Source organism: Hippopotamus amphibius, chromosome 1, assembly GCF_030028045.1.
Source record: "Hippopotamus amphibius kiboko isolate mHipAmp2 chromosome 1, mHipAmp2.hap2, whole genome shotgun sequence".
NCBI lineage: Eukaryota > Metazoa > Chordata > Mammalia > Artiodactyla > Hippopotamidae > Hippopotamus > Hippopotamus amphibius.
The window spans coordinates 44,359,612-44,384,019 of NC_080186.1; the positions used below are offsets into that span (position 1 = coordinate 44,359,612).

Sequence of the window (24,408 nt, forward strand, 5' to 3'; positions counted from 1 at the left end):
AGGGGTCCAGCTGGTGACAGAGAGGGGAGTTTGCTGGGCTGGCTATCTGAGTGTGGAAGGCAGGCCCAAAAGCAGTGCTCGGGAGTCACCTTACTTTACTCCTGGGGCCCTGGGCCGTGAAGGTGGAGCCCCTTCTCTCCACGCATTGTCCTCAGGCGGAGCTAGGGGTCAGAGACTGGGGTGACTGGCCATTCAATGAGGATGCTGTGGCCCTCACCAGGGGCACCACGGGTCCTGGGGTGGAGAGGATCTGGCCCCTCTGGAGGACATTGGCCATGGTCAGGAGTGCTGAGTGAGACCCTGGAAGAGGCCCTGGGAAAGGTCAGAGGGATCCAAAGGCCCTCCAGTCCCCACCAGGCCCCCAGGAACACCTCCCAGTGGGTGACCTGCTGGCTTAGGGCTCCTGGAGCAACTCCCCCTCAGGCCTCCAGTTGCCTGACCCTTCCAGAGCCCCCAGCTCTAATCCACCTGCCCCAGGCTGGTCGTGGTTGGCGGGTCTGCCCTGGCCTCCCCTGACTCTCCCGCGTGTTCTGCAGGATGATGGACCGCTGGAGCCTTTCTGCAGCACGTGCCTGAGCCCTGTGCGCCCCCACTCTGCCGTGCTCACAGACACACCCAGCGCAGCACCTGCCGGGCCCCCCTCCGCACACAGGCTGGACCCAGTCTCCCATCCCCACCCCTCCCTGCAGTGCATCCACAACCAGACACATGCAGACATCACACCCCTACACAGCCAGCTGCACATCGTCCTCCAAACGTCCCTCTCTCTGTCCCACACTCAACACCACCATCACTCACTAAGTCCTGCCAGACTTGGGGAAGAGTCTGACCTGACTTGCCCTGGCATTCACGGGTGCCTGCTCCCTGTCCGGTGGACACACACACACACACGTCACGTGCGAAAAGCTCTCCTCGGCCTATGCCACCAACAGCACTTGCCCCAGCCAGAAATGGCCAGAACGGCTCGCTGTCTGCCTGTCTGCCCGTCCGTCTGTCCCTTGGGGAAGACACAGAGTTATCTCCATGCTCTCTGCGGCCAGGTGCCTGCACCCTCTGGAACTCACAAAAGCTGGCTTTTGTTCCTTTCCCTCCATCTGGGGACAGGAACCTTCAGGACTGCTGCCCTGGCCTGCCGGCCCCGCTCCCCACTGCGGGGGCAGTCACTCCCCGCCAGCCCCCAGCCAGCCCCAGGCATGTCTTTGTTGGGCAAGCCACACTGAGGCTAGAGGGACGGTCCGGGGCTGCTGGGGGACTTGGGCCGGAGCTGGGCGGGGGCGGTGAGGCTGGGCAGAGCAAGAGTGAAGGGCCCAGCTGTACCGGTGAGAGAACTTTTTTATTCTTTGGGCCTGAGGGGAGTTCTGGGTGCCTTTGGTTTTTTATTCTTTTTTAAGGAAAAAAAATGATAAAAACTTCAAAGCTGATTTTTCTTGTTACAGAAAAACTAATATAAAAGCATTACCCCTGTCTGGCAGCCTGTGGCCGTGTCTGTGTGTGCTTCCTGCCAGGTGCTGGGCTCATGCCTGGCCGGGTGGGCAGGATCCAAGCACCTCAGCACCTTCTGGACCAGCAGGAGTCAGTGCAGAGTTCCGTTCTGGGGGCCCACAAAGTAATCACACAGGCAGAGGTCCAGGGATGCGAGGGGAAGGCGCCCCGGACACGTGTGCGGCCCCTCGGCTGGGTGGGGCTCAGCAGGTTGGACAGGGACCACCATACTAGACCTGTGAGCTCACTCTGCTCTCTGAGGGGCTGAGCATCCAAGCAAAGGGCCTGCCGGCTTTGGGCTGCTCAGGGCTCCTGTGCATTGAGTGGCCATTACTGATGGGGTCTGTCCCATAGAAGATGCTGGAGTAGGAAGGGGGCTGGAGGCAGGCCTGGGAGCGGGAGCAGAGCCCACGTGGGGGCCCTGGTCTCTGCAGGCCTGCCCAGGGAAGAGGTAGCAGACATTCCCAGTGTGCCACCACCACCACAGGGCCAGAGCTGGACCAGAAGGCAGCACCCAGCTTAGAGCAAAGAACCTCTGCCGGGCAGAGCTGCCCCACAGTGGATGAGATGCCCAGAAAGTAGTGGCCCCTTGCTACTGGAGGTGTGTAAGCATGCTCCTGTCAAGCCCAGAAAGAGCAGGTTCCTGCCTTGTGTGGAGCAGATGCCACGGTTCAAAGGGCCTTAGAGATGTGACACAGGGAAGGGGCCAATAAGCCAGGTCACATAATGGGAGTAGTTATGATAGCTTGATATCTGACCTCTCCTAGGTGATTCGGCCTTAAGGAAGGAAAGATGCTCCCATGGTGAATTCTATAGCTCCCAGCCCTGCAGTGGGAGGGGGAGCCTGGGGCCCTTTCTGGACTCCTCACACTAGCCCTGGGAGGAGGATGAAAGTAGTTTAGGAGTAGGGGCTGGGAAGCAGGTACCCATCTGATTCTCTGAGTGACCCTGGGAAGCCCATCCCATCCCCCATCTTCAATGTCTCCATGATTCCATGGTGCAAGACCCCAGGGCTGCATCTTCTCCCCAAAGCGCATCCAGAGCAGGCTGTGTGGCCAGGGCTCTTCCATGTCCCCTGCGAGCCTCCTGGAGGCACCGTGGAGCTGAGGAGTATGAGGAGGGAGAGCCTGGAAACTTCTTGGGCACATCCCCTCCTTAAAGCAAAGCATTCTCCGGAGGGAGCCAGGCTGGCTGAGGAAATGTGTTCCTTTTGTGAGGACTGATCTCAGGGCCCTGCCTGCAGAGCAGAGCCCAGGCTACAGGCAGGGTGCTCTGTCCACATCGTGGCTGTCCAGACAGGCCCCTGGGCAGCCCGGTTTGCACTGCCTCCTGCACAGGCAGGCAGGCCTGTCCTCACTCCAGCCACAAGGACAGGCTCATTTGCACTCTGGCTGCCCAGACAGGCCTGTCTGCACACTGACAGCCCAGACAGACCTGTCTACACTCCAGCTACACAGACAAGGCTGTTTACATTCTGGCTTCCTGGACAACCCTGTCTGCACTTTGACTGCCTGTGTTAGCCCAATTAGCCCAATGAAGAAATGCTGGCCAGAGTATGGTCACTAAGCTCACAAGACTTGAAAAACAAAATACCTTTATTTAGTTATCACTGAATTTGCAAACACAGAAAGGAATAGAAAATCTAACTCCCCTTCATCACATGGGCTTTGGGGGAGTGCTGACCCCAGGGCCACATGGGCAGCTTGATGAAAGCATCTCAGGTGAGTTCACCTCCCCAGTCCTGGTGAGCCCACCTGTCCAGTGGGAGGTGTTTTCACGGGCCCTGCGGCTCTGGTGCAGACATCCTTGTGGATGAGTTTTGTGAGAGATAACTGGTAGGACGGGAGAGGGGACGGGCTGTGGCATGTGGAAGGCAGCGGGTTTTGGCCTTAAGCTGGGCTCATCCTTGGGGAGAGCTGTTTGTCTGAGGCCACGTGTTATGTGGCAGGGTAGAGGCTGGCCTGGGCTGGGACACAGCTGGGGCAGAACCCAGACATTGCTATGTCTTCATAAATTGAAAGCAGTCATGGCTCTGGGGCTCCTGGGGAGGGGCAGAACCTCTCTCTCATGGCATCTGGTCCTGCAGGCATCCCTGTCCTCTGGGAGGGATGGCCAGGGCTTGAAAGCCTTGAACTAGAGTTCCAGCCCTGACATTACTTGATCTGAGACTTGGGGCAAGTGTTTTCAGCTCTCAGGGCCTCAACTCTGTGATCCAGAAAGTGGGGATCAACCTCTGCCTGCCGCCCTCACAGGCCAACATGATGGAAATGTCACAGTTGGGGCTTGGGCTACGCCTGCCTTTAACTCTCCGGCCAGGGCTCGCACATGCAGTCTTTCCCCTTTCTAAGACTCCACTTTCCATCAAGTGGAGCTCATTCTGGTCTCTCAAGGGTGGGAAGATCGTGTGAGCCTGGCCCTTGTGCTCAGGAAAGTAGTACTTTGAGATCCTGTCCTTAGCCCCTGACCTTGGAGGCCTCCTCTGGCCCCTGCAGCTCCGCAGGCTCAGACGTTGGTCTCAAGCTCGCTGATCTCAATGGTGCAGTGGTCCAGACCGGCGCTGGCTGGCTCCTCATCCTGCTCCACCTGGACGGGGACGTGGTGCGGACAGGCGGGGCCCAGGGTCAGCTCCGAGGCCGCAGCCACGCTCTTCACACAGCCATTCTGCTGGGTCGCCACAATCTCCTGCAGGCTCACGGGCTTGGTCTCGCAGGGCAGCAGTTTCTGGGGAGGGGAAACAGGTCTTGGCAGCAGCAGGAGGGCTGAGGTTAGACTGTAGGGAGGACTAAACGAGCAAAGGGCTGGGAACAACCTGATTGGTTTTCCTACAGACATGCTGTGGGACCTTGATAGGTCACAGGGCCTCTCTGGGCTCCAGTTCCAAGCTGTCCTGCTTCCTCCTGGGACCGTCTTAGCAGTGGCAGGCACCTGGCCCATGGGGTCCAGTGTAGGAATGGGCGGCTCCGCTAATTGGGCCTCAGCGTCCTCTCCATGAAGTGGGGCAGCCTGCTACACGTGGTTATTGAAGGAGCACTGGGGACCATGGAGCCTGAAGCAGACTTGTGAATGCTAGCACTGTTGTCAGCAGGACACTAGCGTACTTACTGCTCCCTGAGGGCGCTGTGGTCACCAGCTGTGAACAGGTGGTGCTCCCGGGTCTAGATCAGCACCAGCCAGGGTGGGTGCTCAGCAACTAGCTGTCAGAGGAATCGGTCACCCAGGTGCCCACGAGGAGCCCGAAGCGTGGAGGGATCGGCTGAGGGCTGCCCAGCTGGGGGGTGGCTGACGTGCTGCCCTGCCTACCCCACCCAACTCCAGCCCCAGGCCTTTGGGCCCCTGGGCTGGGAGGGAGGTACTGTTCTCACCTCGGTGCCCGTGTCCTGCACGAAATCCTTCCGGCAGACGTGAGCCATGATCCCCGCGGCCAGTGCATCACCCAGCACGTTAATCATGGTGCGAAAACGGTCCCTGGTGGGCCAGGGTGGGCGGTGAGTGTCAGGTCCTTTGGCTGTAAGGGGCGCTGGAAGAGGGCAGTGCTCACCCCGGCAGCACCCACGGGAGGGGCACCTTGCTGGTCCTCCCGGCCCACCACCCCTGGCGATGCTGAGGTGGGTGAAGAGGGCCGGCTTCGCAGGCACGGGGCTGTGCAGTGGCTCAGAGCCTCTGTGCAGAAGGGCCTGGACTTGGGCTCTGCTCTGCTCTCACCCTCTTGAAATTCTTTATAATTTTTGAACAAGGGACCCCACCTTTTTATTTTTGAGCACTGGGCCCCACGAATTATGCTGCTGGGCCAGTGTTGAGTCCCACTGTGCCAAACCGTGGCACGTCCCTGGCCCGTGCCGAGTGCCTGCTGCCCAAGGGGTGGGGCGGATGGGGCGAACCCCACTCACAGAGCCCAGTCGACAGCGATGATGAGGGTGATGTCATCAGTGGGAAGTCCCACGGAGGTGAGCACGATGACCATGGTGACGAGCCCGGCCTGGGGGATGCCGGCCGCCCCGATGCTGGCCGCGGTGGCTGTGATGCTGCGGGGGGTGGGGGGGTGGCAGGGAGTGTTGTTGGGCCCTGGACCCGAGGAGGAGGCCAGAATGCCAGGGCCACTGGGGACAGCATTGTGGAGCAGGAATTGTTAAGAAGGCCACATCGGGGGTTCCCGGGGTGGCGGGCATGTCTCTGCCACAGGTCCTGTGGTCCCAGAAGCCCCCATCCCTGGCCTCAGCAGAACCTCCTAAGAAGTTTGTAGAAAACCCTCTGTCTGCAGCCATGCTCTCTGTAGGTTTCCAGAAAGCTGCCCACAGATTCTGGTCGTCCACTGACACAGCTCTGCCCAGCCTCCCTCTGGGGCTGGGTCCCCAAGGTCAGACTTGTACCCTTGGGCTGGCATGTGAGGCCTTCCCCTTGGCCTCTGCCCCTCACCCTAGCACCCTTCCCTCAGCTCCAGCCACACCAGCAGCCCCTCCGCTGTCCCTCAGTCCTGCCCCTGGCCTCTGCTCACCCTGTGCCTACCAGCAGCACCCTCCCTGCTCTGCACGTCCAGACTGCAAGTCCTCCTCTGGTCCCCAGCTTCCCAGCCTGCTCAGAGCTCCCCCTCTGCAGGGCAGTGCTGGGGAAGGAGCCTGGTACTATGAGTCATGAGGCTCGGTCACGTCTCAGTCCCAGCACTGGCTTGCTGTGTGGCCTGGAATAAGCCCCTTGCCCTCTCTGGGCCTCAGAGACCCCCATCAGATCTGGGAGCGCAAGACTCCCGAAGGTCGCTCCAGAGTACCCCCCGCCCCAATCCACACTGGGTGCTGGGCGTCAGGGGTGCACCTGATGGTGATGATCTGGCCGAAGTCCAGCTCATAGTTGTTGACCTGGGCGATGAAGATGGCGGCCACAGCCTCGTAGAGCGCGGTGCCATCCATGTTGATGGTGGCGCCCACGGGCAGCACGAAGCGGGCAATGCGCCGGTCGATGTGGTTGTTCTCCAGCAGGCACTTGAAGGTGATGGGCAGTGTGGCTGAGCTGTGGGCAGAGGGGCTGGTGTGTGCTCATGGCCCTCCTCCCGACGGCCAAGGCCCCCGGGCTGCCTGCGGGCCAGCGGTGGAAGCTCTCCCGCCCCAATAGCAGGCAGCTGGCCCATCTGGGGTAGGGGGGAGAACAGGCTGAAGGGGCTCTGAAGATGGTCCCATGGCCAGACTTTCCCAGGCCCAGGGCCTCAGAGACCCCCCTACACACAGGCCAGGAAGGGAGCTACCACCAGCAGAGCTCCTACTATGCACCGGACGCTGCGCTTTACACACCCTCACGGCTTCCTGAAAGGAAGGGGTTTTGAGTCCCTGTTACACGGGAAAACACTGAAGCCCAGAGGGCAGAAGGGGCTGACCCTGTGTCACACGACGGTGCCAAGTGGAGTTGAAGAGGTCTGTCACAAGCAGGGCTCTGGGCAGGACTGCTGGTTCCAGGCTCCAGCCTCCTGCTAGCCCAGTGGCCCTGGCACCTCCTTAACCTGCGTGGGCCGTCGTTCCCTTGTCCCAGACAATCCGTGCATTGCAGAGCTCTTAGGAGAATTCGACGAGTGGGCCCTCAGGACAGTGTCTGCATAGTGTGGGCACTCAACCAGTGGTAGTCACTGCTCATGCTGTAGCTGTACGGTTACCCAACGCCCAGCGGCAGTGCTGCGACTGAAACTCACGTTGGTGTGGCCCCAGAGCCCTTCCTCTCCCACAGGCCATTGCCTGGGAAGCCCACTTGCACTTGCCAGAAGCCCTCACAGTCCCCAGGCGTACTGGGCCTGAGGCCATGGTTCCCGCCAACAGGAAATGACGAGGGCTGCCAGCTCTGGCAGGGCGTGGCCAGTGGCACAGGGGCCCGCAGCTGCTCGGGGCTTCGTCTTTCCCTCTCACCTCCTCCCTCTGCCCTGGGTGGGAGTTCCCAGACAAGACGTTAGGGCTTTTCCTCACTGGGGTTCTGCTTCTCCTGAGTCTTGCATGAGGTGCTTCTGCTGGCAAGGGTGGGTCATGTGGCTGCCAGGGAAGGAGGTCTGTGGTGGTCCTCATTCCCATTTTACAGATTGGGAAGCTGAGGTCCAGGGAAGAGAAGGCAGTAAGGGATGAAGGGAAGGGCCAGGTCTTTGGTGCCAGAGACGTGGGCTTACGTTCAGGCGACTTTGTCCGTGTGGAGCTTGGACACTCGCCGTGGGGAGAACCACCCTTTCTTCAGAAGGTTAGATGCCACCTGAGTGACCACCTCCTTCCACCCCACCACCCAGCCCTCCTTGCTCAATAGCCAAGTTTGCACGACTCTAACCCTGGGTCTCTTGCACTCAGCTGCAGTCTGGGATCCTTGAGGGCAGGTGTTCCTCACCAAGCCCAGACTGGCCTTGGTGAGTTGTCTCCATTAATACAGTGACCCTATTTGGCAGAGGCTACAATATTCCCCAGTCTGTATATGAGGAAACTGATGCCCAGAGAGGTCAGGTGACGTGCCCATAGTCACACAGCTGGTAGCTGATGGACCCATGATTCAAGTTCCCATTGTCTGGAGACACTGCCAAGGTTGTGAGGGGGCAAATTGCCAAGCTGTCCCCGTGACAGTAAACAGGCAAGGTCTCTGAACAGCACAGGGCCTGACTCCAACAGAAGAGCCATGTGGCAGTGAAAAGAGACAATGCGGGCTCGTCACGCTTCAGCTCTCCCTGCTCCTTGATGCGGGGAAGCCGACCCCCATGTGGATCGAGGGAACCCTGGGGGTGTGGGCAGGTTGGGAGGGCTTTCTTCTATTCGGGCATGTAGGGCCTCAAGCATTACATTTTAAGAATAGGTCTTATTACCATAGCATCTCCCAAGTTTGTGAAGCTGGTCACACGGACACTTTCCGTGGCTCTGTGGCTATGGACAAACGATGGCAGGACAGAAGGACAGTGTTCAGCCATGGTCTCCTCCCCCATTCTGTCCACCACCCAGGGCTACCTGGAGGAGGTGGCCAGTGCGATGAGCAGGGCCTGGAGGATGCCTCGGATGAAGACAATGGGGTTCTTTTTGGTAATGAAGAAGTAGAGCAGGGGCAGGATGAAGAGGCCATGCACCACCAGCCCGCACACCACAGTGACAGCATAGAAGCCCAGCTTCTTTCCCACGGTCGTGGGGTTGTCCATCTCCAGGATCTTGCCGGCGATGAGGAACACGATGCCAAAGGGGAAGTACCTGGGGTGGGCGGGGCAGCGGGCTCAGTGCCGGGCAGGCGAAGGTCCTGGGAGGCCCTGGCACTGCGTCCCTGCCTGGCCTGACCCTTCTGAGCCTCTTGGGGCTCCTGTGAGGACGGAATGAGACTTTGTACCCAGGTGCCTGGCACATGGTGAAACTAACGCCACCTCAACCAGCTCAGCCATGCACGACCTTCTGCCCCTCTGCCTTCCTCTGCAGACCCACGTTTCAGCCCAGCAATGCCACAGCCGCTGTGGGTGACCTTGGGGAAGCCTCTGTACATCGCCATCTGACTGCGCAAGGTTGGATTAGAAGATTCCTAAGGTCTGAGCTCTGAACCAAGGAGTGGCTGCTGGTTGTCACGTCCAGCGTTTCCTTTCTCCAAAAACTGAGCTGATGAGGCCCCAGGTGATGGGAAATCGGAGGCCGAGGGGGCAGGGCCAGGCTTATTGGCTCTTAGCTCGCCTCCAGTGGGCCTGTTGGGGCCAGACGTGGCAGGCCCAGGGCTGGAACCTGGCCTGGTCAGGGCTGGGGGGATCCAGGGGAACACAGCCTCCCGTGCCGCCTTTTGCTCACTCCTGTGGGACCACGGTGTCCCCCACAACTGCCCAGGGCAGAGCTGGAAGAGGGTGGGGTGGGTGGAAGAGGAGCCCGCCCCACCCCCGGCCCGTGAGGAGGCTCACCACACAGCCACCGCCACGATCTTCATGACGGACTCATTGAGGCACTGGCAGAAGCTGACCAGGGGGGCCCCGCTGTCACCCATGCGGCCCAGCATGATACCTGTGGGGGGCAGGGACGCGGCGTATCGCAGACGCGGCAGACAGAGGCAGACGTGCACAGCGCCTACCTGTGCCAGCACACACTGGTGGCCAGGCGGGGACGGGCCACAGGCACACACAGATCTCAGCCCTCAGCGGACCGCCCGGCAGCCTCGGACGCCCCAGCGCACCCCCCCCCCCCACCTCCCCTCTCCTCCCGGGCCTCCCCGCTGGAGCAGGGCTGTGACCCCCCCGCAGGGCTCTCACCTCTTCCTCCTCGCTAGCCTCTCTCTACCCACCCTCTAAAGATGAAGATGCTCCCTGCCAACACCCCAGCTGGCTTCCCCGCACACACGCAGACCATAGCCACACCCCCCACGACCCCCCACTTCAGGCCCCACTTGACCGGACCCCACCTATAGCTCCTGCCCCCGTCTGGCCCTGCTTTCCCCTCCTCACTATGCGCCAGCACCGTGGCCTTCTTCACACTTCTAGACTGTGGTGGGGCCTTTACCCACATGGTTCCCGATGCCTGAAGCCCCGGCCTGGAGACCTGCCCCCACGCCCTTGGCAGACTCCCCACTTATTCATCTCATCTCTTTCTGATCCCTTCATATCACTCGTTACAACAGCCGTCTGGTGTTTTTCTCCTTATCCTCCAATAGAAGGTTAACCCGATGAAGGCAACTCATCATTGAAGGAATGAGTGAATGAATGGACAAATGAATGAATGAAAAAGCCCTTTCCGAAGCCTCTGTTACCCCCCGCTTGGGGATCTTGGCTCTCCTTCACTCGGGAAGCGTTCACGTGGGTGCTGTTCTGTGAGCTCGTGCAGGTGAGCACGGTTAGGCCACTCCTGGAAGAGGGACAAGTGACTGCTCTCCCTCTGGTGACACAAAAATGGAGAGCCAAACGCAGTCTGTGGCTGCCCTCGTGGAGCTTACTGTCAGTGTCCGAGAGGCTCACCCGCTGACTCCGCCGGGGAGGGGCAGGATTTGAACCCTGGCCTGTGGGACTCCAGAGAAGAGCGCTTTCCCTGCCCAGGAAGCCCCAAACCCACGCTGTCCAGGAGCAGCTACCACGGACGATGGAGAGCAGGGGGGCCCTGCTGGGATGGGCAGGAGAGGCCAGAGATGCCAGTGACACTGGACCCAGCCCTGCCCATCTGGCCAGTGGAAGCCTGGCTGAGCTCAGAGCCAGGTTCCCTGCCGGCTCGTCCCTCTCTGGCTATTCCTGCTCCTCGTCAGGCTCCCTGGGGAGCCCAAGGGCTCCAGCTGTCTGGGCGCTAGTATGCATGGGATGCAGGGGGTGGCAACGGGCTTCCTCCGACAGGCAAGGCCAATGACACTTTAGCATCAGCTACATCCCAACACCAGGGAGGAGATGGGGAAGGAGGTTGCTGTGAGGGGGGCAGCCGTGCAAGGGTGGTCGCTCACACTCAGACGTGGGCACCACAGGCGTGGGTGCAGCTAGAGTTGGGCACACACAACAAATATACACTGACACATGGACAGTTGCATGTGCTCTGTAAACAGTGAGCTGAAGGGTCTCAAAGGTTTTCTTAGCTCTGCCAATAGATGTCCTTTTTGTGTGTTCCCACCCCGAAGAGTGAGGCGACGGCCAGGGAGGAGGAAGAAAGTTCAGGACCGAGGACAGATGGTCAGATGCTTCCATACGCTGTCCTCTCACTCACTTGGGTCTCTGAGGTCCTGGCCCCTCTGTGTGCCTGCCTGGCCTTTGGACCACGATGATAAGAGCTCCAGGACCCATTATCATCTGTCCATTCATCTGTCCATCTACCCACCTCTCCTCCCGAAGAGTTTACTGAGCACCAGCTTCCGCCAGTCACGTGGTGGCTGTGGGGCTAAAAGGAGAACAAGGCCCGTCTCGGCCTGCAGGGAGTGTGCACAGCTGCCGTGCGGGCATTACACGGCCACACAGACCATTGTGTAACTGCACTGGGTCAAACATTTAAGGAGTAACAGCGGGCACCTGACTGGGGGGTCAGGTGGACGCTCCCCAGGATGGGATGCTTTATACAGAGGCCCCTCAAGGATGATCAAGGTGCAGGGGAGGGGAGGGGCGGGAGCAGCCAGGCCGAGGGAAGCGCCGTCCAGGAACCAACAGGCAGCGCGACTGGGGACGTGAGCAGGACGAGAGGGGCAGGCTGGCCGGGGCACGCAGGCTCTAGAGGCCACGTGTGGTGTTTGGACCCCTCTTTGAGGGCAGTGGGCGCAGTGCTTGGACCGCTCTCCAAGTACAGTGGAGCCAGTGCAGGCTTTACGTGGGGACTCAGTGACCCCGTGAGGAACACACACCAGGACAGGGGAGTCTTGAGGCAGCTTTTGCAGAAACCAGGTGAGACATGACGACGGACCTGGCTGGGGCAGCAGGCAGAAGGAGATGCACAGAAATGGAGAAAGATTTCAGAGCCAGCCCTGATGGGATTTGGGTGTGGGCTGAGGCAGAGGGCGGGGTAGCAAATGACCCCCAGGTCCGTTGTCCGAGAAACCAGGAGGATGGGGAGGCTTTCCACTTGAGCAGAAAACCCTGCAGAGGAGTCAGAAGCTGGACAGGCCCTCCCAGATCCGGGGGGTGGGAGTGGGGGGGTCATGCGATTTTATAGTGGGGCTCATGACGGCCCCTGGCCTGGCCTAGAAGGACAAGGGGGCACTGACAAGCTAGATTGTTGTGGAGGGGTTAGAAATTCCTAGACTCCAAAGAGGAAGACGGTTGTGTGCGTCCGTTATCAGTGGGGGTAGTCACGGGGGCACCGGCGGAGGCATATCCAGAGGTTTTGTGGGATCCGCAGCGTACACAGTTTGGGGCCCTCTTCAAGAAAAAGAATACAAAATTAAAAACAGAGGAAGAGGTACAGGCCTCAGAAGGGGCCTGTACAAGTTAAGCTTCACCAGCTTCATGGTAAGTAGCCTGTGGTGGGCCTTGGGGACCCAGAGAAGAGTAGCAGTGGGAGGATTGGGATCAGGGCGCCCCGAGAAATGGCACAGATAGGTCTGCGGAGAGAGGTGGCCAGTGAGAAGGCCCTGTGGTTGAGGGTGGAGGGGAGGAATTGAGGGCTTTAAACAGACAGCTGCTGGGAGGGCGCTAGAGGCATGGGCTTCTCAGAGGGACGGCTGACACCCCTGGAGGCAAACGGCACCCAGGGATGGGGAGCTTCGGGTGAGGAACTTCAGTTCCAACGCGGGGGAGGGCTGGGGACCACCCCGCTGTCATGGAGTGGGGACTTGAAACACTCCCTTGGAAAGGGAAGGAAGGAACCACCTGGAAGACGGGGAGACTCCCGGCTATTCGGGTTACTGGACGCGGGGATGCAGGGAGGGGTAGATGCAAGGAGGGCCGGGCGCCAGGGCACGCCAGGGCGGGTGGGCGGCACATACCCATGGTGGCAGAGAAGATGACGATGCCCAGCACATTCATGCCGTCGCTGGTGCCAGGCTCTGACTTGTAAACGACCTCGGGCGGTGGGGTCAGGTCCAGGGCGAAGTTCTGCACACGAGAGCCGTTCTCCTCCTGGACCCCGTAGATGAGGATCCGCCGCGGAGGGGCCTCCTCCGACACCGCCTTGGGGGACTTGACCACCGGGGTGGTCTTGGTGCGGTACTGGGGGGCGACACCCCAACCAGGAATGAGTCAGGGCCACGTGTTTTTATTAACAACAATATAATAATATTTTGGAAGCACATTTGTATCCACTCATGAACTATCTGATCGACAATAACCCTGTGACATGGGCAGGACAGGGATTATTATCAATATTTTACCAAAAACAAAACTGAGATCCCTTCACCCATCTCGCCTTCCTTCTTCTTTCTCTGCATCATTACACCCACCGGGGACCCTCTCTAATCATCCATCCGTCTCCTACCTGGATAATCTACCTGGATAACCCTCTATTCACCTGTTTATCCCCTTTCAACCATCCATTGCCCATCCACCTAACAGCCAGCCAGACCTGCCTTGCACGGATGGAAACTTGGATTTTCTATTTGAAAATCTCAGCTTGCCCCGAGCTTTCTTGAGGCCCCAGCTAGGAAGGGCTGAGGGGCTGAGTTACCTACTTTTCCTCCTCAGCCCCCAGGGCATTTCTGATTCTTTTCCTTATTCTTCAGGTACCAGGAGCCCAAACAAGGGCTCCTGTCTTCTCAACACCAGAGTATCAATAAAGCAAGGCTGGGGGAGGAGGGTGGTGTGTGTGTGGAAGGAACCACTCGGGAAATAAATGGGACCTAAAGTTTCTGTGCTTCAGCTCCCTCGTCTGTAAAGTGGGATCTTGATAGTTAATCTACCTCGTCAGGTTAAATGAGACAATATATGCAAAGTGCTGACAGCGGTGCCTGGCATGTGGGAAGCCTTCTGTAACCATTACTGCTCTTATCACCACCACCACCGTCACCATCACCATCATCTCCATGCTGAACACTCTGTGCTGGGTGCTGGAACTGGAAGAATGGGTAGGAGTTTGCCAAAAGATAAAGGGCAGGGAAGTGAAGTAGAGCAATATTCTCTCTTTCTTTCCCACATCTTCAGTAGTTCCCCATTACTATTGAAATAATATCCAAACTCCCTAACCTAGCATTCAGGCCTTCACTACCTAGCTCATTTCATTGATGAAGACCTAGGAGGTTAGGAACGATATAGTGATTAGCTGCAGGTTTCACAGCTCCTTATTTCAGAGCCTGTTCCCCAACCCTCAGCCACCTCCTTTGTGTCTCCAGGCCCAATACAGAGCCCAGCACAGGGAAGAAGATCAGGAAATGATTGTTGGACTGAGTCAACCAACTGGCTGACATTTTAGAAGGCGCAAAGAATGGGAAATTATTAGAAGTGCATACAAAGAGTGATGAACAAAGTTGTTTACTGTAATTTCTTGTTTTGGAAACAACCAAAAGGAGAAATGGGCAGATAAATTACAGCCCAGCCTTACAACAGGCTATTACATCATCACTCAATATTGTATTTTTGAGAAGCATTTAGTAACCGTGGAAAGTGCTCATGATATAATGGGAGTGGGGCAAAAAGGCAAGAGGCACACTGTATGCTTACTATGATCCTAATTTTATTTTTTAAAATATTTCTGCAGAGAAAAAAAGATGAGAAACGTACCTTCGACTATCACTATTGCTAGGTGCTGGAACTACAGGTGATTTTTATCCTCTGCTTTATCTTTTTTAGTATTTTCCTAATATTTTTCAGTGAACGTTATTAATGTTTTTATTAGCAGGAAAGGATTATTTTAAAGAGAAAACAGGCTTAGACACAGACAGGTCTGTGTTCATCTTCTAGCTCTGCCATTTACTAGTGGTATAGCCCTGCGCAAATTCTTTAACCCTCCTGAGCCTCAGATTCCTCATCCAGGAGAGGGACTGGCCCTACGCTGGGGCAGGGGTGTTGTAAGGACTGAGGGAGCCCTGGCATAAACGAGGGCAGAGTGGGCACTCAGTAGGGGCTTCCCTCCACCGTCTTCATTCTTCCTCGTGAAAAGTTGGAACCCAGGACAGGGGTGTGACCACAGGAGGCTCTAAGGACCCAGGTCCTCCCACCTCCCCTCCCCTGTAGCATCCCACCCCCGGGGACAGGGAGACTGGCTGGGCAAGCAGGTCCCAGGCTGGCCTTGCCTGGCCACCCCTCCATCACCCAGGGACCCACTCACCTGTTTGAATGTGGCTTCCACCAGGTTGGCTGGGAACATGTTCCTGGGAAGAGAGTCAGTAATTGAAGAATTCCAGGTCAGGAGGGCCCTTGGGGGTCATCTGAACACCTCCCTTGGCAATGGAGAACTTCCGTGACCCCACCCCACCTCCCTCTGCAATCTTACCTCTTCCCACCACCCCCATCCCAGAACTTAAGGCTCCGACACCATCTGCATATGGTTCCCAAAATACACTGCATGCTTTTCCAGCTCCAAGCCTTTGACCACTGTTCCTTCTGCCCGAAATGCCGTGCCTACCTCCCTGGCTGATTCCTACTCCAATCAAGCAGAGGCCCAGCCTTCTCTGACTGCTCCAGGAGAACTCCACGGCCCTACCCCTGTGGGCCCCCTATGCTCCAGCACGCTGCTGGGTGCCACTGCTCATGTGGCTGCCTCCCCCACAGACCGGCCTCCATGAAGGTGGGACTTGGTCATCCATATCTTATCTAGGGCTCCCAACACGGGACCTGGCACATAAATGGGATCATTATTCTTATTAATATAATTTTCATGAAGCTAAAAGGGGAGGAGGTCTTGTCCTACCAGATATGAAAACATACTATAAAAATGTAACTGTCAAAACAGTGAAATACTGACACAGCCATTGATAGAAAAATCAGTGTAATGGAACCTGTAGCCTGGAGACAGAACCTGGGACATCTAAGTATTTTACATTTGATGGAAGTTGCTTCACAAATCAGTGAAGAAAGGAAGGGCTCATTCTAGAGAACTGCATAGCTGACCAACTATTCAGAAAAATAAAAACTACATCTTTATGTACACTGCACCAAAATAAATCCCAGATGGCTTAAAGAAATAAATAATTTTAAAAAGTGAAACCATAAACATCTAGAGGAAATACAGGTTATATTTGACCAGATCTCAGGATATGGAAGGACTCTCTAAGAACAAAATAAGCAATAAAAAAAATCAATAGATTGTACTTCATTAAAATTAAGAATTTTGTAAGTGCAACTTAGTGTTCTGGATTGGATTCTGGGACAGAAAAAAGGACACTAGTGGAAAAACTGGTGAAATCCAATAAAGCAATTTAGTTAATAATGTTGTACTAATTTAATGTATTCCTGTTGACACATGTGCTAGATGTAAGTTACCAACCTCAGGGGAAGTGGGTGCAGCTGGGACCTCTCTGTACTATTGGTGCAACTTTTCTATAAACCTAAAATGATGCCAAGATCAAAAGCTAAAAAAATTAAGAAGCTCTCTAAGATTACAAAACAAATGACATCATAAAGCAAATGACAGACTGGGGAAACTATACAACAAAGTGTTATCACCCTAAATCTTTAAAGAGTTTTTACAAAGCTTGGCCTTGTTTGCATGTTCGCTGTCTGTCTTTTCTCGCCAGAACATCAGCTCCCTGGAGGGCAGGGATCTCTGTTTTGTTCTCCACTGTGTCCCCAGCACCTGGAAGAGTGCCCGGCACATAACAGCCTCTCAGTAAATATTTGCTGCGTAAAAAATGGGCCACAAAAACATTAATACCTCAGTAGAAAGATGATGGAACGTCACGACCAGGCAATTCGCTTTGCAGAAGAAAAAACATAAGCAGCCAAGAATGCTTTTAAAACATGTTTGGCTTCACTGATAAAGATATTTTCACCTATCAAACTGGTAAAGAATTTTTCAAATGACAATACACACTGCTGAGGATGTTTGGTGACTCCCCCACGTGGTTCTGGCAAGCAAACTCTATGTAAAGCAGTTTGCAATTCATAGCGAGGGTCTTTGCCTTTATCATCTGCTTTGGGAATCTGTGCTAAGTCAGAGAGGCTAACGAGGACATTCGTTCCCGTGCTGGCACTTCCCTCGTGCTCCCGCTGCCTCCTCTACCCGGAGGGACCCTCCTTCCAGCTCACTCTTGTTCTTGGCAAGTCTCTTCCTTTGCAAGACTCAGCTCACACACACGTGGGGTTATACACGTGAATACGAGTGTGCGTTCTTTCTTAACTTTACAGCCCAGCAGCCCCTGTTGGGAAGCAGAAACTATAATTTTTCTTCACTGCTGCTAAAATACAGGTCCAGGGTTAGCACATGGCAGGAGGAAGGGGGCTTAGAATGAGATACCACAGCAGAAAACTGGTGGAGAATGTCTTTCCCCACTGATTTCCGCTTTGTCACGAGGGAGAGAAGCAGGGTCAGGAGCTGAGATCGCAGAAGCTCACAGGAGGCTTTTCTTCGATGAGTGACAGGCAGTTTTCTGCCACCAGAATAACAGCTGCCTGAAAGGGCCTTGGACATCAAGCAGAGCCGAAGCTCACGCCAGGCACACGGGCCCTGGGCTCTCGTGACCAGATGGAGGATGCCCACGCTGCACCACGTGGTAACAGTTTGAAAATGTCTCCTGGGTACCGTCCCAGTAGGTTCAAGTGATAAAGTTGTTCTCTAATGAAACCTAGAGGGAAGGCTGCTTTAGCCTGAGCAGAAACCAGGAGCGTTCAAAAGGCCGCATGTAACAAACCGGATGGAACTTATACCTCACACATACTTCTCTCTACAGCTTCCTTTAAAATGAGAATAAATTATGTGCTGCAGCAGGGATGACGAGTTGTCTTCCCAGTCTCCATTCTCTCTCCTTACTCACTAATGGAAACCCAGGGATGGTACAGGGACCAGGAGGGCCCTGCCATCAAGCCCTGTTTCCCAGCCTCTCTTGCCAAAGGGGTGGCCAATGTGACCTAAGTGGGAGTCATTGGGTGACATTTCCTGGCAAAAGCTTGAAAAGATGCCCTTGCAGCCAGGACTCTTTGGTACTTTCCTCTAGCTCTTTTCTTTCTACCCGGAACATGAACATAACAGCGGAGCTTCAGCAGCCTTGCTGAACCATGAGGCATACTGATGATAAAAGCCAAGTACTAAATAAGCACAGCAAAGCCAAAGGTGGAGGGAGCATGGGCCACGAGCTGCCACCTCTGATCTGCTTATTGGGAGAAAATGAAGGCCTTTGCCTTACTTACGTCTCTGCTGCTTCAGGTTTCTCTTAATTAGCAGTGAAAAGCATTTCCTAATATATGTGATTGTACTCATTATCAATGAACTTATCCTCAGATTTTAATAAGGATTTATACTTTTGATATTTAAATGAAAAAATATACATCATTTTCTTTTGGCTTTGAAGACCCATGGGAAGCCTTCCTGTTTGCCCCATGAGGCCTGTGCTCCTGGTGGTGGTTACATAAAATGCAGACATGATGTGCCTGGGACACATTAGTAGCCAAGCCTATCAAGTACGCACATACTCTGTCCTGGGCCTCCCTGCACATCTCTTGGGGCAAGGCCACAGTCCATCTCACTCTTCGTAAGTTCCCACTGTGTCGTTTCCAAACTCACCCTTGTCCCCAACCCAAGCTCCAAAGGTAGGAATTGTTCCCTTCCAATCACAGCTCCCAAGAGTTTCATCCAATCCCTGAAGGAGTAACTGGGAGCTATAAATAGAGCCAAGTCATTACTTAATCTCTCTGGTATTTTTGAAAGATTGGAAAACAAAGAAGGGGCCCAGCTCTGATTGGTGTTCCGCTTGGGTTTCTTCTGTGAGGCTGCACTGTGAGCAGACGTCAGTTTTCTGGAACCCCTGCTTGGAGCCCTGGGAAATGAACTCATATCTTGGAGAGTCATCCAGGGACATGGCCTGTTGTGTTCCTCTGGATCATCTTTGAGAGATGGACGCGCATCTTCCCACCCTGAAGGATGCTGTGAGCCTTATTTCCCTGTTTGGTTGGACCCCTTATCTTTCTGACTTTTCCTTAGGCATACCTGCCTTCATTTCCCAGTTCCCTGCCCTGATCCTCTGTGTTCTTGGTTGGTAGGCATCTGCTTTGGGCCAGAGCAAGGGTGAGGGGGCCGCTGGTACCCCCATCGCTGGTGTCCTCATTTTCTTCACAGCCTCTCAGAACGTCAGAGCTAGAAAGGGTCGCAGAGAGCGGCTGTCCAGGGCAACCTTCTGGCCTGTCTGTCCTAAGAGAGCTGACAGCTGGAGGCAGGGACCTGTATGTCCCCCCCTCCCTCCTCACCAGCTCTCTTTGCCCAGAGCAGTTACTTCATAAAGGTGGGCTGCATGGAACAGAAGTGACCGCACCCCCTCCCAGAGCATCCCCACGTCTCCAGGCACATCCTGCCCACACCGTGCTTTCCTGCTCCAGTCCATCTTTCCCAAACCCACCGGCCTCCCCCTTCTCAAGCGGAACAGCCACCCCCTCAGCCTGGGATCAGGGCCTGCAAGGTTGAGCTCTGCACCGTCCTCCCAACCTTGTCCCAGAACCAGCCTCCAGAGCCTTCTGCTCATGCCCAGAAGCCTCCTCATCGGCCTCTAGGCCTTTGTGTTTCGGAACCTCAGATCTAGAAGGGATCTTAAAAAACACTGGGGAAACGGGCCTGGGGAGGGGGCTGGCCTGCCCGGAGCCACACAGCGACCACGCAGAGCTGAGACGAGCATCCCTGCAGGAAGCATGTGATCCCCCCGCAGCCCTGCTCTCTGACTAAGAAATGGTGACGGTGGTGTCCAACCACCCAGCTTTGCAAAACAACTTGCTCGGGGTTGAGAGCGACTAGGGGAGAAAACCTCAAACCAGAAGGATCAATTTTCACCACGTGAAAAGCAACTGAGAGCAGGAGCTCCTCCTGGAACATTTGACTCTGACATGTGTGTCTGATCCAGAGCCCTCAGCCTCTGAGCAGCAAGGCCATTGGGGAGGGCGGGGGCTCCCCCAGGGCCCACACTCCGTCCACCACAAAGCAAGGCTGTTTCCAATCATAGGATCCAAGACATGATGAATCATAGTCACCAAATCTTAGAAGTAGTGGATCTTAGTCGTGAAGCTTCTCGAAATTCCTCTTCCCTTGGCTTCCAGGATATCAGCTTTCCTGGTTCTCCTCCTGCTCCAGCGGCTCTATGCAGCCTCCAGTGCGGCTGTGGGCCAAGGCTCACCCCGGCCTCGGAGCCCTGTGCTCGGCCATCCTCCCTGCACCGGTGCCGCCTCCCGGGCCTTCAAACCCCAGTGTCACTGATGCCCTTGCATCCCACCTATGCAATCAGCTAACACTCAGCACCCCCGCTGCATAGGTGCTGTTCTAGGCTCCGGGATACTGCAGGGTGATTTTTAAACATCTGGCTCTGCTGGAACATATTTTATTCCAGTGGGGAAGACAGAAAAAGAAATACAGAACTACACAGATAGGGTAATGTCAGGTAGTAAGTCAGGCTATGGGGAGAGTGACGGAGGCTGAGAGGTGACACGGCAGAGGTGTAAATGGAGGGAGGGAAGGGCCATCCAAACAGAGGCAGTGAGGAGGACAAAGTGCCAAGGTGGGACCCTAAGGACATTTGGAGGTGTGCACGGAGGCCAGCAGGCTGGAGCCAGGGAGGGAGAGTTGGGGTGAAGGTCAGAGGCCGACCTGTGTGTGGTGGGGAGATCATGACAGGCCTGTACTCCATAGAGAGCACTGCAGATTTTGTCAGCCTATGACAGGTTGCGAGCAGGTTTTTAAAGGATCCCTTTGGCTGTTGTGCTGACAACAGACTGTAGAAAAACGGAGAGAAAGCAGGTGACCATACTGGACCCTTGAGTGAGAGGCGATGATGGTCTATGTGATGGTAGCAGAGGGGAACAGAAGAGACAAGGTTCAAGATATTATTTTGAAGGTAGAGCTGAGAGAATGTGCTGACAAATTGGATGCAGGATATGGGAGGATAAGAGAGACATCAGACAAAGGTGGGCAGGACTGGGGAGAGGGCAGATCTATGGGGAAAGTCAAGGGTTTAGCTTTGGACGTGCTCATTTTGAGAAGCCTCTAGACAAGTGTATGTAAGAATCTGGAGTGCAGGGGAGAGGTTTCCACTGGAAACAGAATTTGGCAGTGTCGGTGTACAGAAAGTGTACAACACCATGATAATAGATGAAATCACCAGGGAAGTAAGCGTAGATACAAAAGACCCTGTGGGTGAGAACCACACAACAGAAACAAAACTGCCGGGACTTTTGTGATCTTCAGTTCATCACACATCTCAAAGTATAAAAAGAACCTGGAGAATGGAGAAAATGGAGGGAGTGGTAGCCTGATGGCACTGATGGCCCTCATTCCCGGATGCCTTTGTCACACTGCCAGCCCCTCCCACCCTGAGTCTGAGCATGGCCACGTGACTCGCTTTGGCCGATAGGATGTTAGCAGACTTGACAAAAGCAGAGACTTGGAAAAATACTTGCATGTTTCTGTTTCCCTCTCTTGTTCCTCTGCCTTCTTTATGAGGACGTGCCCCGGCTAGCTCTCTTGGAACCCCATTACCACTGTGAAATACATCCAGGCTGGCCTGTGGGAAGATGAGGGGCCACGAGGAGCACATCTGTATTATCTCAGCCAAGATCATCCTGGAGCAGCTGTTCCCCAACTGAGCGGCCAGCTGCCTGCCCACGTGTGAGCAACCTCAGCTGAGCCCAGTCCAAGTCAGCAGACTCTTCCAGCTGACCTGTAGACTGATGATTGTTGTTTTAAGGCACTAGGTCTTTGGATGGTTTGTCACACAGCAACAGCTAACTGATACAGAGGGTGAGGGCTTCTCGAGAGAAGAAGAGAGAGAGAGAGAGATTGTATCCTGCGCATCTACCCCACAGGGGATGAGAGGAGTGTATCTCCCTAACTGTAAGCCAAGAGAACTACTTAAAGACCTTGGCTGTGCCCCTAGGATTTGAGGCATGTAGGGGTTGGTGCCTGACTCATGTCCAAAGGCCTTGGGAAAGGGCTGCATTTTCAGCTAGGATGTGTGTGCTTTTCACAGGCCAGTGTGGACCTTGTAGAAGAGTCTCTGCCTGAGAGGATCACCGGGGTTGGGGATGGTGAGGGGGCCACAGCAGAGGGGTTGACCAGAAGTCGGGCCTAAGGAGGCCATTGTGAGCAGCCAGATGGTGCAGGGAGTGCCTGAGTCAAGGGAATAACAGGTAATAGGAGTGATAGGAGGGGCTCCAAAAAGCCCACAAACGCTCCCCTGAAGAAATGCAACCTGGGAGCAGCCACCGCAGCTCACCCCGCTACCACGAAGGAGGACCTCTCTAGCTCACTCCCTCTCCCTCTCCACTGCGCCCCCCCCCCCCCCCCCCCCGCCCAGGGCTAGCAACAGGGGATTTGGTGGAGCAAGAAAGAGAAAAACCTGCTATGACCTTCTTCCCACTCCAGCTTTCCACGTCTGAATCAGATGCGAAAGGCTAGGACAGGGTTTGTTTTAAATTGGATGAGTCTGGTGTTTTACTGTTGGACTGGATGGATTGCTTACATCTGAAGTTGGCTAGAAAATGGGAGGGACCAGGGGTCCACAGAGCAAGTTCCATGGGGCCCCTGTTGAGCCCAGTAAACTGTTTCCATCGTGGTGCTTCCCCAGGCTCTGTCCCAGCTCCGCTGTCCTCGCCCGCCCTGTCCTGGAAGACACCTTTGCCCTCAGGGTCTCCCTAATGTCTCTACCTGCTACTCTCCCGGCCTCCGTCTCCAGCTCAGCCTCCGCCACCGGGTTCAGAGCCACCAGCCAACCATCAGCTGACATCTCCCCGAGGAGGCCCTCCCCTGCTCTGGCACTGTCCTCTGGCCCTGCGGTGCGGCTGCTGTCCACGCGGGTGCTCAGGCCAGAGACCTTCACGCCCTTGCAGTCAGCATCCCCACCTCCTCCACCCCTCCCCCCTCACCATCTCCTGCCGATTTCACCTCCTGAGCAAGCCTCCGTCTCCCCTCTTCCCCCAGGCCGTGGCTACCACGCTGGCCCCGTCCTGCCTCTGTCCTCCCCCCTGCTGTGCACCTCCTCTCCGCTCCACCAGCACTCTGGCGGGCAGAGCGAGCCTTCCGCGTTGGATCATGCCACGCCCATGTTTAAAACCCATTTCCTGTGGCCTGAAGGATAAAATGCAATTTTTGGCCTGGTTCCCAACGCTCTTCATGGTCTGGCCCCAACCGACTTCTCCAGCAATGACTGTCCGCTCCCTGCTCCCATCTCAAGCCCCAGTCACACGGCATGGGCCATAGCTTCTCCCCATAATACTACCTCCCAGCTCAGGACCTTTGCACAGCTGTTGCCTTCCTCAGGAACGCCCTTCCCTTGTCCCCTGCGCCCTCCCACTCATCCCATCCTGACGGGGTGGACAGTTCAGTGTGAACCCGGCAGGAAGCACGGGGGCTGAGGGGGCAGGGAGTGGCCTCTGTGGCTGCCTCCCTTGTGACCACGAGTGGTCCGGAGCAGACCCTGTGCACCCCATCCCCACCCCCTCCCCCGCCCCTGGTTGCCGTGCAGGGCTGGGCCGGTGGCGTCATAGCCCCAGCCCGGGCGTGGCACTCTCAAGCAGGCTGCCGGCCGCGGGAGTTACCGAATGAGGTCCAGCAGGGGGTCGGCTGAGCTCGTGATGGGCTTCCCGCTCTGCTCCGTTGTCTCCTTCTGGGCCGCGCCGCCTGGGTGGATGATGGAGACCATGATGATGCCCACGATGACGGCCACGAAGGTGGTCCATAGGTAGTACGCCACCGTGAGGATGCCCAGGCGGCTGGAGGTCTTGGCATCCAGGGAGGCGAGACCCGACATCAAGCTGGGAGAGTGATGGGGGTCCGCGTCTGTGGGGCTGCAGGCCAGGCACTCAGGCGTACCCGCTCTCGCGCCCTCCTGGCTCTGCCCGGCACCCTCGAGCCCTCCAGGGAATGTGTAGGCGTGGGGATCCCCCCCACTAATCCAGTCCCCGAGGCTCCGCCCAGCCTCTCTCTGCTCTGCTCTCTCTGCCTGGTCCGGTGTCGTCATCAGTGCCACCTCTTGGGTGAAATCTTTTTGGACTACCTGCCTCTCCCCCAGAGTTAGGAGCCCATTTGGGGGTCCCACACTCCTGGGCTCCTCTGTCATGACCCTGGTTGTCACTGTCACTGTTCTGTCTCTCTCATCAGACTGAGGGCATGTGAGAAGAGGGGCAGGTCTGACTTCTCCGCGGGTCCCTCGTGCCCAGCATGAGCTCTCCATGCTGCCACCAAGCAGGTGGCTACTGTAGGCTTTTGAAAGAACTGAGTGAGAGTCAGTGAGCGAGTTCGTGCCCTGGGCTGGGACTTGGTGACCCGGGTCCTAGCCCCAGCTCGGCCCATTGGCTCTGTGACCCAGGCAAGCAAGTCACTCCTCCATCTTTGGACCTCAGGATACACATCTATAAAATGGGGCCATGGTTAGATTTTTTTTCCCTGAGAGGTGCCACCCTGTGGCCATCTTGGATTAGTGCCCCCGCCCAGACTCTCCTCGTGGGAGATTGCG

The 24,408-nt window shown here is 56.1% G+C and overlaps 2 protein-coding genes across 6 annotated transcripts in view; one reads left to right on the plus strand and one right to left on the minus strand.

Annotated features, from left to right (window-relative positions):
- PODN (podocan) overlaps positions 1-24,408 on the plus strand; it is a 48,384-nt gene that overhangs the window by 20,896 nt on the left and 3,080 nt on the right. Inside the window, exons 11-12 of one of the 5 annotated variants that reach the window (XR_009049646.1) lie at positions 14,526-14,585; positions 15,345-16,142. The exons of 1 other annotated variant lie outside the window; for it this stretch is intronic. The gene's annotated coding sequence lies outside the window, so the exon portion shown is untranslated. Of the gene's footprint in view, positions 1-536; positions 1,548-8,423; positions 8,559-8,882; positions 9,047-14,525; positions 14,586-15,344; positions 16,143-24,408 lie in introns of those variants that run through there. 3 more of the 5 variants (XM_057711118.1, XM_057711107.1, XM_057711087.1) reach the window with 3 other exon arrangements.
- The window catches only part of SLC1A7 (solute carrier family 1 member 7), a 46,833-nt gene continuing 25,522 nt past the window's right edge, over positions 3,098-24,408 (minus strand). Inside the window, exons 3-11 of the mRNA XM_057711130.1 lie at positions 23,492-23,707; positions 15,096-15,138; positions 12,823-13,045; positions 9,347-9,446; positions 8,430-8,663; positions 6,289-6,483; positions 5,370-5,504; positions 4,845-4,947; positions 3,098-4,203 (exon numbers count right to left, since the gene is read on the minus strand). Coding sequence (XP_057567113.1) covers positions 3,985-4,203; positions 4,845-4,947; positions 5,370-5,504; positions 6,289-6,483; positions 8,430-8,663; positions 9,347-9,446; positions 12,823-13,045; positions 15,096-15,138; positions 23,492-23,707 — 1,468 coding nt within the window. The 3' untranslated portion in view covers positions 3,098-3,984. The remainder of the gene's footprint in view (positions 4,204-4,844; positions 4,948-5,369; positions 5,505-6,288; positions 6,484-8,429; positions 8,664-9,346; positions 9,447-12,822; positions 13,046-15,095; positions 15,139-23,491; positions 23,708-24,408) is intronic.